The 13009-nt window shown below is 38.7% G+C and overlaps 1 protein-coding gene across 1 annotated transcript in view; it reads left to right on the top strand.

Moving 5' to 3' along the window:
• The first annotated feature begins 1475 nt into the window (after positions 1–1475).
• The window catches only part of adgra3 (adhesion G protein-coupled receptor A3), a 28770-nt gene continuing 17236 nt past the window's right edge, over positions 1476–13009 (top strand). Inside the window, exons 1-2 of the mRNA XM_032583525.1 lie at positions 1476–2436; positions 9345–9416. Of these exons, the coding sequence (XP_032439416.1) occupies positions 2231–2436; positions 9345–9416 (278 nt within the window). The 5' untranslated portion in view covers positions 1476–2230. The remainder of the gene's footprint in view (positions 2437–9344; positions 9417–13009) is intronic.

The following is a 13009-nucleotide window of genomic DNA, read 5'->3' as shown; positions in this document are numbered from 1 at the left end:
ATGGTTTCATTTATTAAAAGACATTGTCTGTTACAATCTGCCTCAATATACAAAATGTAACAGTCCATGTTTAATTAAATCATAATTTAACTGGGCTTAACCACATTTTCTGGAGAGCTGGTTTAGATTTTACAATCCTTACTATGAGGAACTTACTCCAAGGTCACTAGAATCCAGATCTTAAGCAGAACTGATCTAAAAAAACCACACAGCACTGCAATATTTAAAAGCAACAAATAGCAAATACTTTACTAAAGATACATTCAAATTTAATTTATTTTTATCTCCCTACATCATTTCCAAATCCAACAGATTTTCTTTCAGTCGTAATCTTTTTAAATTAACAACCAGTTAGCTAGCTTTAACTAGTTAGCTTTAACAAATTGTCAATTGTTTAACAAGTAGTTTTCTTAGTGAAATCTTACAAAGGATTGTATTATAACAAGCAAACACATCTGTATCATATTCAGTTATTGTTTTTTGGTTCAATAAAAATAAAAATAATAAAAATTATATATATACTGTATATCCAAACTCTGAATTTAAACATAATTCCAGTTTTTACTTGAGAAATATCACAAATAATGTCAGCAAAAGTATAAAAAAAATGAAGATAAGTTATATCAGCGTTACAGCAGAAAGCAGGTATGTGCTTTAAAACAACAAACGTAACCTTTTCTATGTCTGACACAAGCTTAAGCTAAAACTGTCCTCTTTTAGGCTGGTTAGGATTAATAAAATTATTTGATTAATTTTTTCAATTTATTTATTTATTTGTTAAATGGAAAATTACTTTCTAAAAACTTTCTTCAAACACAAAAAATTACATATTTTTCTTCAGTATCCTGCCATTGTCTCAAACGTACTGATATTTACATTTACTTTCCCCTTTGCCTCGGAATTCTCTTCTCTTTGTTAAGAGCTTGGCATACTGGCACCTGTGGTCGGAGTTCATCCTACAATCGGTAGGTTGCCAGTTTGGTCCCTGCACTGCTAAAGGGCCCGGTGGCCCCAGTGAATGGCAGACTGATCTTTGTCATACTGCCCCAGGGCAACTGTGGTTACGACCCAGTAGCCTACAAACATCCACATGCGAATGACTGAATGTAGTGTCAAGGGCTTTGGAAACCTGGTAAAGCGCTATAAAAGTGCAAACCATTTAACATCCAGATTTTTTGTGGCTATTCCGGATGGTGTAATTTTTCATCAGTCTTGTATTACAAATTTACGGAAGAGAATTAGGGCCACCGGAAAAAAAAAAAAGAATTCTGAGTTTAAAGTCAGAAATCTGACTTTTTTTCCCCGGCGGCCCTAATCCTTTTCCGTACAAATTTAACGAGAAACTTCTTTTTTTATTATTGAATTGAAATCAAAATTTGTTACGAATCTTTGCACCGGAAGCTTATTTGTAACGGACAATCTAGTTCCACTCCTGCTTTTACGCTGAAAGGCCGACCGGATATAGTTTGGAATCTGACTGTGATTGATCACAGTGGAACACCGAGACAGGACGAAGAAGAGATAAGGACCGAACTTTGTGTGGGCGACTCATTTCAAACAATTATATCGACTTGACTTTGTTTTAAAAGCAGTTTTTTAGCGTTTTGTTTTTTCCTTAAAACTATCCGGGAGTTAAAGAACTTGTCCAAGTCTGCTGTCGGATTATTTTCCTGTTGTTCAAAGTAAACGCTGACTTAGTATTTTGATTAGAAAGCTAACCAAGCCGCTTGGAAGTTGATGCGAGTTTTTTTTTTTTTTTTTTTAAACTACGAAGACATTTCCTGAGTGGATAACCTGGAATGTGTGTTCAGCTGCTTCCCCTGGAAAAGACAGCACTCTGACCTGGACACAGGCTGTATGGGTAACAAAGAGGAGCTCTAACGTGCGAGAATGTTCCTTTTACCAGGTTGTCTGGCTTTTTACAGTCAAAATAAAATGACCGCCACACCAGGATGGGATGGGAATTATAAATGAGGCTGCCCCCCTCCCTTCAAACAAAGAAGCACACCTCTGTCGGATTGGAGCAGCGTCGAGCGAAGAGGGAAAACCTTGCGGGAAATGGAGCAGGAAGGCTCGTTGGAGCCAAACAACACACAGGCTGAGGTTTCTGTATTGTTAGCCCCGTCCGAGCTGCTCCTTCGCCCTGTTTAGTACCAGAGCATTCCTCCTCGTTACCAAATGCAGCAGCCGGGTTTCCACTAGTCGTGTGTGGGGGTTAAAGAAATAAGAAATGAGGCTGGACTGGCTGCAGTTGGTAGTGGTTTTGCTGCTGAGTGGCCTCCGTGGCTCCGCGGTGCCGTTCGCCTGCAAAACCTCCGACGAAGGGCCGAAGAGCGGAGGGAAAATCCCGGCATCCGACAGGAAGGTGGTCTGCAGCAACATGGAGCTCCATCAGGTGTTGCCTGCGGACTCCTTCCCCAACAGAACAGTCATACTGTGAGTTTCAGTCACTGTAAAACACCCACACACTTCAGTTGTAGTCGTTGTTGATCTGTAAAACATGTTATCGATACACTTTTTACAATTAAAATGGTAAAAGTGTCGCTTTGTCAGCCTCTTTCACTGTTAACACTTTCAAATGTAACGAGTGCACCCAGCCTTCTCCATGAGCAAGCTAATTAGTAAATACGGTCCACCTGTGTGTAATTTAATTTCAGTGTGAATGCAGCTGCTCTGTCATGGTCGTAGGGTTTATTAGAGAACCTTTAGTGAGTAAAAAGCATCATGAAAAAAGAGGGAACACCGTAGATAGTAAAGTGCTAAAGTTGTAAAAGAACATTATTCTGGGAAGAGTCCCAGAACAACTATTAGCTCTGCATGTCACAAGTTTGGCTCTTATGAAGAATGCCAAGGGAAAGTTAGTTAATGAGGAAAAATGTATTAAACTTTTAAAAGCCTAAAAATAATTTAAAAACAGTTGATAGATTCACCTTCCAAAGGGACAACAGCACCAAACATTCAAGCGGGGCGTGATAAGTTTAGATTGGTACATATCAGTCTTTGAATGGCCAAGTCAAAGGTCAGATCAAAATTCAATTGAGAATGCGTGGTTCAGAGTTGAAATGTCATCCAATCCAATTTGACCGAACTCCATCTCTCTTACACAAATGGTTGGCAAACATTTCAGCCTCTAGATGTGCAAACCTGCTAGAGACATTCATCAAAAAGACTTTCAGCTATAATTGCAGTAATTGGTTCTTCAAACTATTGATGCAGAGGAGATTTCTTAGTATAAAACACTGAAAACCATGTATTGTTTTATGTCCGCTACACAAATATGCACTATTTTGTGTCTGTCTCATCAAATCTCAAGAAATGGGTTGAAAACAGAAGATATGGAGAAATTCAGGTAGTGCAAAAACTTTTCATCAACGTACTGTCTCTCCAGTCATGCTACTGAATTCATGTGACACCCCATCTATGAGGCATTTACAAGAGCTTACAAGTCATGAATTAAGCCTTGTGGGGATTTTACATCAGGATGTGACTCAGTCTATGATGGGATTATTTTTCAGATTTAGCTCTTGACAGCACACACCTGAGTAAGCAGCATGCTTATACTCCTTTAGAGCAGTACTAAGTCTTGTTTTTACTTTCATTTTCCATGATGTTTTATTGGCTGTGGGCTTAAAATACACACTGTACACACTTCATATATATTGGTATTTGAACTCATGTTATGGTTTTGTGTTGTATTTCATGGATTCCAAATAAGTTGACAGAACCAGTCAGGATTTCTTAGATGACTTTTTCTAATTGCTGCTAAGTGATCTTTGTTGTGTGTAACCAGCGTACACACATTGTAGATTTTTAATTCTGCACAGAAGCAGTGAATTAATGTTTTTGCAGGAACACTGACACTTACCAATTAGACTGGTGCCTGAAGCCACTTTTTCCTTCCTCTGGAACCGAACATAAGCTGGAATAGGCTCACTCTGGTGTGAACCTGGGTGGAGCTGATCACCTGGCCTGTCTATAAAACAGACTTTATACTTTTTCAGTGCGACTACCTTCCTCTGTCGCTGCCACGAGGGTTTTCTTTGGTGTTTAACAGTGTTAAACATTCATTAACAAGTCACCTCAAAGTGCTGCTTGTGTTTGCATTGACTACATTTTGTAAACTTTTATTTCTGGGAAACAATCTGACTTTATTGTAGGACACAGTTTTGTGTATTGGGAGCCTAGATTTGCTGTTGGTGCTTCATTCCACCAGAAATGGTTTTCTTTAATTCAAAATTTCAACTCGCGTCAAGCTCCTGAACTTCAGTGCAGCTCAAATATCTTGTTCTTTTTACTTGTGTTTACCTAAGTAAATTTAATCATCTAGTTACTATGGAAACAGATTGACGTGTAGAGTTCCTGGTTTACCATGCTTGACCGTGGCTTGGATACCGTTGTGTGTTTGAACTTTGCATAAAAGTCAAGGCTGTCGTGGAAACCTTGAAAATGGTCTGTCGTTGCTTTTCTGTCTCACACTATGAAGTTTTTTTCACTTTGTCTGTGGATATAAACTCACTATGTAGTTTTTTGTTTTCTAGACACTAGAAAATTATTGTTGAGTATTGGGTAGAGATAATTTAAAATTAAGCCTTGACTTCAGCATGTGCCTTTTTTTTGTAAACTATTGTTTTGTAAAATACCGTCTCATTTTGCTTTCTTTTCTTGTAACTTGGCAAATTGATCAAAATATAATCTGATCTAAAAATACTCTTCCTAACTTTTTTCCTCCATCATGACAATACCCCCATCACTTTTTGTGAACTTTAGTATCTTAACCATTAAAAATATACATTAATTTTTTACTTTTTATTTGGCCATAAATATTTATACAGCATGCCTGAAGTATATTCCAGTTTCAAAAGTTGCAGACGTGATATTGATGTCGATTATGGCACAATATCTTGTGGAGCTCTAGTTGATGTATTTTGCAAACCATTGACTATCATGTTGGAAATTGGGAGATTTTGTTGTTCAAAAAGACGCTTCATTTTAATTATTGTTTCCACAGATCTGGGAAACACAGTGATTTGATCGTTGACCAAGAAAAAAAATCATTTGTTGATAAATGCTCAATTAAGTCTTAATTTCATACTCTTGCTAATTTTTGATTAGTCATAAAAAACATGAATAAATTTAAGTGGGAGATTATTTTGCCGATTATAAAATGAGGTTATTGATGCAGTGCTCTATGGATTTGAGACCAATTTTACTACCCATGTGATGAATTGGGGCGATGCTTCCCGTTCTTTAAATATTTGGAATTGCTTTTCAATTAACTGTGCATAAATGGATAGGAAACCAACAGTTCTTGTTTTTTTCTGATAAGCTGCTGTGCATTTGGCATCACCTTTTGAACGACAGATTTTATCTTTGCCGTCAATGAGCTCAGTCACAGAAATCTCTGCTTTGACTCTCCGTAGAGAGGCCTGACCGTAAAGAGGGTAAAAATTTATGTCTCAAAACCTTCTCAGTTGAGGCGACTGGGAAGCATGAATCCCGCCTCAGAGCTTACATTCTTGGTGTAAACAGAGACCCGTTCATTAGCCGTGGGCACACATCTCACAGACGATTTCCTGTTTTCACTTATCAGGCGTTCCACTTTTAACAAACAACCAGCAGACTTCTTGAGTTGTGCCACAAAACCTGCAAATCTATCCGTGCGAGTTTGTACCTGTGCAGTTGCAAAAATGCTCAACGTAAAGGACTGATGGAGTGGCTTTACCCTGACATTTGGTGTGTGAAGTTGTTGACTGCAGTTCAGCTTTGGAATCAGAGACAAAACATAGAGAAAAACCCGAGTAATGCATTCCCTGAACTCGACCGCCTTAGTAATCCGAGAGGAAATGACACAAATGTGTTTACAGCTGGTCTGTCCACCCATGCCAGAGGAGGCCCTCTGCTAAGTTACGAGTGCTCCAATTTGGCCTTTAGCTCTTGAGAGTCGAAAAGTTTGAGTGGGCGGGTGTGTGCGCAGGAGTTCTTATTTCACCCTCCATAACCTCTCACACAGGAACTGACTGATCCAGCTTATATTTCTTTTCAGGACTGGTTTTGTGTATTCAAGATCTCTTCCCCTAGAGCAACCGGGTTGGAGCTTTGTGAATAAGTGCTCCTGGTTTTATCTCCTGCAGAGCAGTGCAGGATTTATGTGAGAAACATCCCTGGGAAATGTGTGCTTAGCGCAATGGCTCATCAGGGTGCTATAAACTAACTGGTTTCACTGTCCAAACTGGGGATAACAACTGTTTCTTTTTGGGTTCCACGTAGTTCACCTATAAAACTGACAGTACTCAGATCTGTGTAGAGTTGGACCGTTCTTCGTGTCCGTGATCTCTTTGATTTGCTTCGTTGTTCCAAATGTCTTTGAAGTATTTGTGCAAAGGGAACACAGGCGCTTTCAGTCTCGTATTTGTTTTGTAGGAGCGTTTCTGCCATGCTTTTGGTGCACACTAATGGAATGTCCCCTTGTGGTGTTCTTAAGTGGTTTTGCAGGGTTTGCAATGGAAAGCCAAAAAGTCCTGAAGATGAGGCCCTGACAGCTGCATATCCATTCAGTTTTCAGACCAACTGAGCTTTTATTTTGTAGGGTCGTCATTCTCTCCGTCCCGCCCCTTTGAAAGCAGATTCGTCCAGTGTCCAGACTTTACTTGGCTTACAATTGTATATTTTGCATCAGTTTTTTCCCCCCCCTCAAAACCAAAATGCGAATCTAACTTTTAGGTTATTTTTATATATTTAAAAGAAGATGATACAGTTTTGTAATTTAACAGAATTTGTTTTTGTTTTTAACCAGACCCTAACTGAGGTAAATCAATAGTCCTTTTAATATAGTGTCCTAGAGTTCTAGTTTATTCTTGTTCGTCACAGTTTTAGTTGTGATAAACTAGAGATGGGAAGTTTTAATAAATATATTTGTTTCATTCCACTTTGTAGCTTGTGTTCAAAAGCTGCTCTTTTAGTCACTAGTCACTTAATGTTGTCTGGCTCAAATTTCAGATCCTAGGTTCTCGATCATATCTAATCATCTCTTTTTAATGTTAGTGTATTATATAATTTTATTTTTTTACACAGACGCTAAATACGATAGGCAATTGTATTTGCTTCTCATTTATAGCTTGTTTTTGCAGATATATTCCCAATCAAATGTGTCTTTATTTGAATGTGCACAGCCATTTTCAGCTTTTTGGATCTGAACAGGTCAAAAGTCACATAATCCAACAGTTTGGATTATGTGAATAGTTGGATATTGACTTGACATTTAATGTCGCATTAAAGGAGTAAAGATATTGCAAGGGATCAAGAACAATTTCTAAATATTTATATATATGTCGTGTATTAACTCTAAACCTTAAGCTGAAATGCAGCTGGAAGTATTTTGAAAATCTGCTGAATCAGAAGATGCAACAGACGCTCATACTTGTGGACATTTATACATCAAAAGAATGAAGAAAATGTTGCATGAATTTTTAATTGCTTTCTACTTATAGATGTCACCCAAAACCATAAATTATGTTATGTAAAACCAATTGGGACTTTTATTTGCACTTATCCTAGGCTTTAAGCTAAGATAAAATCCAGGCTAAATTAATCTGTAGGGGAAATTGCACATTTAAAGATAACATATTTGATAAACATCATTAAGATTGACAAAATCTGTAGAAGTAAACACAGGATGTGAGTGTCGGCAGGATCATTTAGCAGATTTTTCTTGGCATAAAAACAAGCATGTTTTACTTAATATAAATGCCTGAAGACTCTTCTCTGCTGTTAGAGGGCTGACCTGGAAAAAACTTCCCTTCACTATGAACAGGGTCTGGAGACGTCAGGCTGGCGTGCAGAGACAGGTCCGTAGAGAAGTAGATGAATAGAGTGCAGACTTCCTTTCCACAGATTCTGAGTCAAATGGGTGGTATTTTTTTTATTTTTTCACTTTGCTTTATTGATAAAAATCAGACACGAGACTTGCCATAAAAACTTTCTTCTTTCTGCAGTCAAAGCAGAGCCCAGCATTCTGTTGTCACTACCCTGTCATGAGGAACAGTGTTGGATAAGGTGGCGTGCAAAGACTTAACGAGTGGAGATGGAAAGAAGCCAACACAAGGCCGCATGACTTTTTGGAAATCTCCCATTATTAAATGTAAAGAAACTTCGGAATCACCAGACATTGCATGTCCACTTGATCTTTGATTAGAATAACATAATCTAGTCCCTAGACTTTTTTTTTTTCTTTTTACTTCTTTCTTTGAAGATTAAAGAAAGACGTTTGGTAATATTAAACAGCTTCCATCAATTTATTTGCATTTGAGTTTTGTAGATGTCAAGAGAATCAATACATACTACTGCCAAATGTTGGTGGATTTAACAGTCAAATTCTATGTTTGTTCCCACGGAGAAAAATAGAAAACCTTAATCAAGTCTCCTCTGTCCAACACCGGTAATGAAACCCCTTCAACACCCTGTAATAGCTCCAGGATTGCCTCAGGTTGTGGGTGCAGCTGACATGCATGTCACTAACCAGCATGTTCCCTCCCTGCAGGCCAGAAACAAACTCTGACCACAAATCCCTGCTGTGGATTTCTAGCCTATTGGTTTTTAACACCCTTCAGGGTGAAGTTTAAAAAGAGACTGAGCAGAACACAAAGTTTGGTTTGTTGTACGTCAGCATTGCTGAAGCAAATTATTTTGTAGAATCCAGTTAGTCATCCAAAAAAAACGTGTAGATTTTTAAAAAAGATTTCCTCTTAGTTGGAAATGAAATAAAATTAAGAGGTATTTAGTCCCTTACTTGGGGTGTAATGAACAAGTAACGCAACAGTAAAAGATTTGTTCAGTTTGTCACCGTCGCTATCTGTCATTCCAACTGGAAGCCCAAAATGACTTAAGAATAGTAGAGAAATGTTTTACAGCTACAGTGAGGTGAAGCCATGTTGACTGCAACTAGCCAGAGCTCAAGAAATATTGTGATGCCTTAGCAATGTGAGATTTCATTGTTACATCCTAGTGGTTACATATCACATGGAACAGTCGATGTTCCACATGATGTAATGTGTTCAAATGAGCATGATAAAGGCAGCCATCCTTCCACCATTTGATAAAAGACACTGCATCCCTTTTGAATCCACTTTCATACACACATTCACTGTCTGTGTCCGGTTGGCTCAGAGGAAACATTTGTTTTCCTGCAGCTAATGAGTTGAACATTATGTGTGATTATTTTGACTGAAATTCTTGCAGCATAATATACCAGGAACGCACATCTGAGACTTGCATCCTTTTTTTCCAAAGTCAGCTGTGTTTTAATTGCCTTTCTTGCTTAGTAATTTCCATCTTTGTTGTCTCCGCAGAATTCTAAACAACAACAAGATTCAGGAACTGAGAAATGGAGCCTTCTCTGGATTGTCTACGTTGGAAAAGTTGTAAGTACGGCTGCCGAGTAAAATTAATTCACTTGAATCATAATCTGCTTTTTGAATGTCTCTGCAAAGCAGAATAGTTGTAGTAATGGACTCCAACTAAAGATCACAGTTGGTTTACTTTCAGTGTGTTTCAATATGTGCTCAATGCAGCCACTTCTGCATCTTCGCTAGCATCTCATTAAGGAACTTTAAACCATGTAAAAGTTGTGACGGAAAGTTTTTTGCAAATTTAAACCCATCGTTTTTGTAGAACTTGCCTGCAGGCACATACTGAAAATAGTAAAGGGAGTCTGCTACTAAAATAGCAGCATGGTGTCTTGTTTGTAATATTTACTAGCAAATTAAACTAGATGTTGTGTTTACAAGAGTTTTATATTTGAGCCGTCAGACAGCGTAACGGCTCCAGTGAGAACATGTCTACACACTCCATCCTAAAATGAGAATTTTTATGTCTAATCTAATCTTTGCTTATTCATGAAGCAATCGTATTCAGCCTAATGCAATCAGTGGAGGCTGCTTACATGGCAGCCGCTTTTTAAACTTAATCATGTAGGGCACTTGAACTTAGCCAAAAGGTTAGATTTTAAAGTGAAAGAGAAGATGTAAAAGTAAAGTGGGAAATAATGAAGAATGGTACAGTACAACAACATGTACTTGACCTGTATGTGAGGTGATAAGAAGTAATTTAGTTTTGTTTAGAAATGTTGATGTGAAACCTGTCGTTTCTGTTCCTAAAATGTATTTTTCAACATACTTGTTTTGTATATAAGATTATTCCAGAAAACTTAAGACTTTTTGTGGAAAACATTTTTAAACCTTACCCAACAGATAACACATTTTTATTGTCAAAGCCTTAAATTTCATCCAAAAGCGCATCAGCAGAAGTAATCCATCCCTCCACAAGAAAAGCTTTGGCATGCAGAATGGAGGGATTCACAAAACACAAGCTGGGATCCTGCCAATGGAATATGAAAGACCCAAAAAATATGAAGCACCCAGCAGCTCTGAGGTTCAGTCAGTCAGGGCTGTCTGTCTATTCTGGAAGACTGGAGGTCGTAGTAGAAAGGGGCTAATTATAGGAAGTGTTGTCTGCCTGGTGACAAGCTCTTGACAAACAGCTGCTTGGATATTCCTGGGATTCCATTATTTGATAATGGGAAGTGGGTGCCCTGAGGATTAGTCAAAGTGCAAAAGAATAATTTCTATATTGGCCATTCAAGGTAGCATGAACTTTATGCACAAATTTTACAGAACAACTTAAAATGGTTTTCGCAAACAAAAACCATTGTTTGCGAATGGCTTTTACCGTTTAGTAACATGAAGTTTAACACTAAATGTTACCGTTTAGTGTCAAACATTGCTTTCATCTCGCAGGTTCTGCTTTCGAGAGACCTGATGAAATGGGAAGTTAAATAAGAAGAGAGCTTCTTATTTAAGAACCTTCACCAACATGAAGGTGATTGGTCAGATTTGCGGGAAAGTTGTGATGACAGGTGAAAATAGCAATTTGTGCAAAATTTGTGAATGATTGATGAATTTGCATTCACAGTTGCGATCGCAACATTGAACTTCCTGGAGGGAATGGTTGAAGCAGCCAACAGGGCCACAGTTAACTCTGGGGGAGCAGCAGAGAACCACAGCTCAGGTTGACAGAGCTTGGACTATTTTGCGAAAAATATTGGGATCAAGTTTACAGGAGACTCTGAAAGACTGAAAATTGTTCTGATAAATGTTTTTGAAAACCATGCATCATTTTCTTTCCACTTCACAACTATGCAGTGCGTTGCGGTTGGTATTCATAAAATTTGTTGCTGCAATGCTCCATTTGCTTTCTTGACTTCCCCAAGAGACTCATATAAGACCTAAACCAACGCAGGGTGGTTTCTGACATATCTGTCGGTTTTTCTCTTGGCTCCCTTTACTGATTGAGAAACATCATCCGTGTCATCCGACTCTGCTGCTGCGGCCTGGAATGTTACAATCCGTACTTCCTTCCTACACAGAGATTCAGAACGTGGCTCCGGGCCTGAGCATATGGGCCACCAGTGATTTATCACTCGGGAATGGCTTCATGCAGATAAAATAACCAGACCATTAATGGCCCCACTTTTACCCAAGGCTACAATAACACATGAGCTCATTGATATGGAATTTTAAGTGCACAATCCTCCTCGCTTTAAGCTCAGGCTGCCAAGAAAACGAGCAAAAACTGACTGCTGTTCTCCCTGTTTTAGGGAGACTTTCACTATGAGCACTATAAATTACATAAGTCATATTCTTCCAAATTCTTGCTCATTATTTGTTCCTCCTGAATCGCATATTTACAGAGCGGCCTTGATTATTTCCTGTGTAGCCGAACGGCTCTCCTGGGGGCGAGTGGTTAGTTTTCAAAGCTCAGACCTTGAGGATAAAACGGAAGATCTGCTCCGAATGTGTGAAATAAAAATCTTTGATCTTTCTTAAGGAAAGCCTTGTTAGGCTCTCGTAAGTGATGTTTGTGAATAGCCAGCTATTCTGCCCGTCTTTGTCTCATTGCAACCCCCTCCCAGCCAACCTACTGCAGTCCATCTGCAGACAGAGAACTGAGCCTGCTCGATGGTTTGCTTGCTTTTGTGATTATAATGAGGCCAAGCCGAGGGCAGAGGTGACAGCCGTGAGATTCCCACACACACTGAGCATGCTCCGAAACGGCACTCCTGCCTAAAATCTAAAACTCCATCACTTTGTGGGTCGAGTGGTGGGTCGCTTCACTTTCACCCTCTGTTTTTTTTTCTTTTTTTCGTGTCTACAACGAAGTGCTCCCTCATTTAGAGTGACTAAATGCAGACTGAGACAGAGAGGGGTGGAGAATTGATTTCTGTCTGCACCGCTCTCTGCGTGAAATTGAAAAGTAACTCTAGAGGCCCCTGTTTCTGCTGGGGGCCAAAGATGCCACTGCTTGTTTTTATAAACCACTCAGAATCCCTCCTGTTGCCCCCGGACTCTCTGGAAGCAATGCTATTGAGGACAGATTATTAGATGGATGAGAAGGACCCTGAACGAAAAGGCAATTTGTGTTGCTGTAAATAATACATTGATGGAGTTTTCCGTATATATTTTACTTTGACAGAAAAAGTGTTTAATCTGTGGGAATATTGTGATACTGTTCAGCTTTAAAAAACACAACAGGTTCAGATAGTAAATCAGAGAGTAGATCTGCTAAATATCCCGAATGGTATTCTGCATTCAGAATGCACAATATATGACATATTTATAGTCACAGCATCAGTTTAAAAAATAATTGTGTGGAGCGCAATAATTATTAGCTATAATATTCCAAGTGTTACAAGCTTGTATTTACAGGCTAATGTTATATTTAGCTGTTGGACAGAGGCCCAAGGGAACAGCCGTTCCCATCGGACACAAAAGACGTCGTCCGAAAGATCAAAGGTCATAGAGTGATGGATGCCCAGATGAGAGAGAAAATATCACATCTCATACTGTATCATTGTCACGATATTGGCATGCGCTGTGGAATAATCTTTTTATGACTTTTCACAAAAAATAAAAGAAATATGATCCAATGTTGCTGCCAATTTTTGGCCCAACATATT

This window comes from Xiphophorus hellerii, chromosome 14 (genome assembly GCF_003331165.1).
Source record: "Xiphophorus hellerii strain 12219 chromosome 14, Xiphophorus_hellerii-4.1, whole genome shotgun sequence".
NCBI lineage: Eukaryota > Metazoa > Chordata > Actinopteri > Cyprinodontiformes > Poeciliidae > Xiphophorus > Xiphophorus hellerii.
Note: the sequence above shows the minus strand (reverse complement) of the source record. Positions and strands in the feature narration are given on the sequence as shown.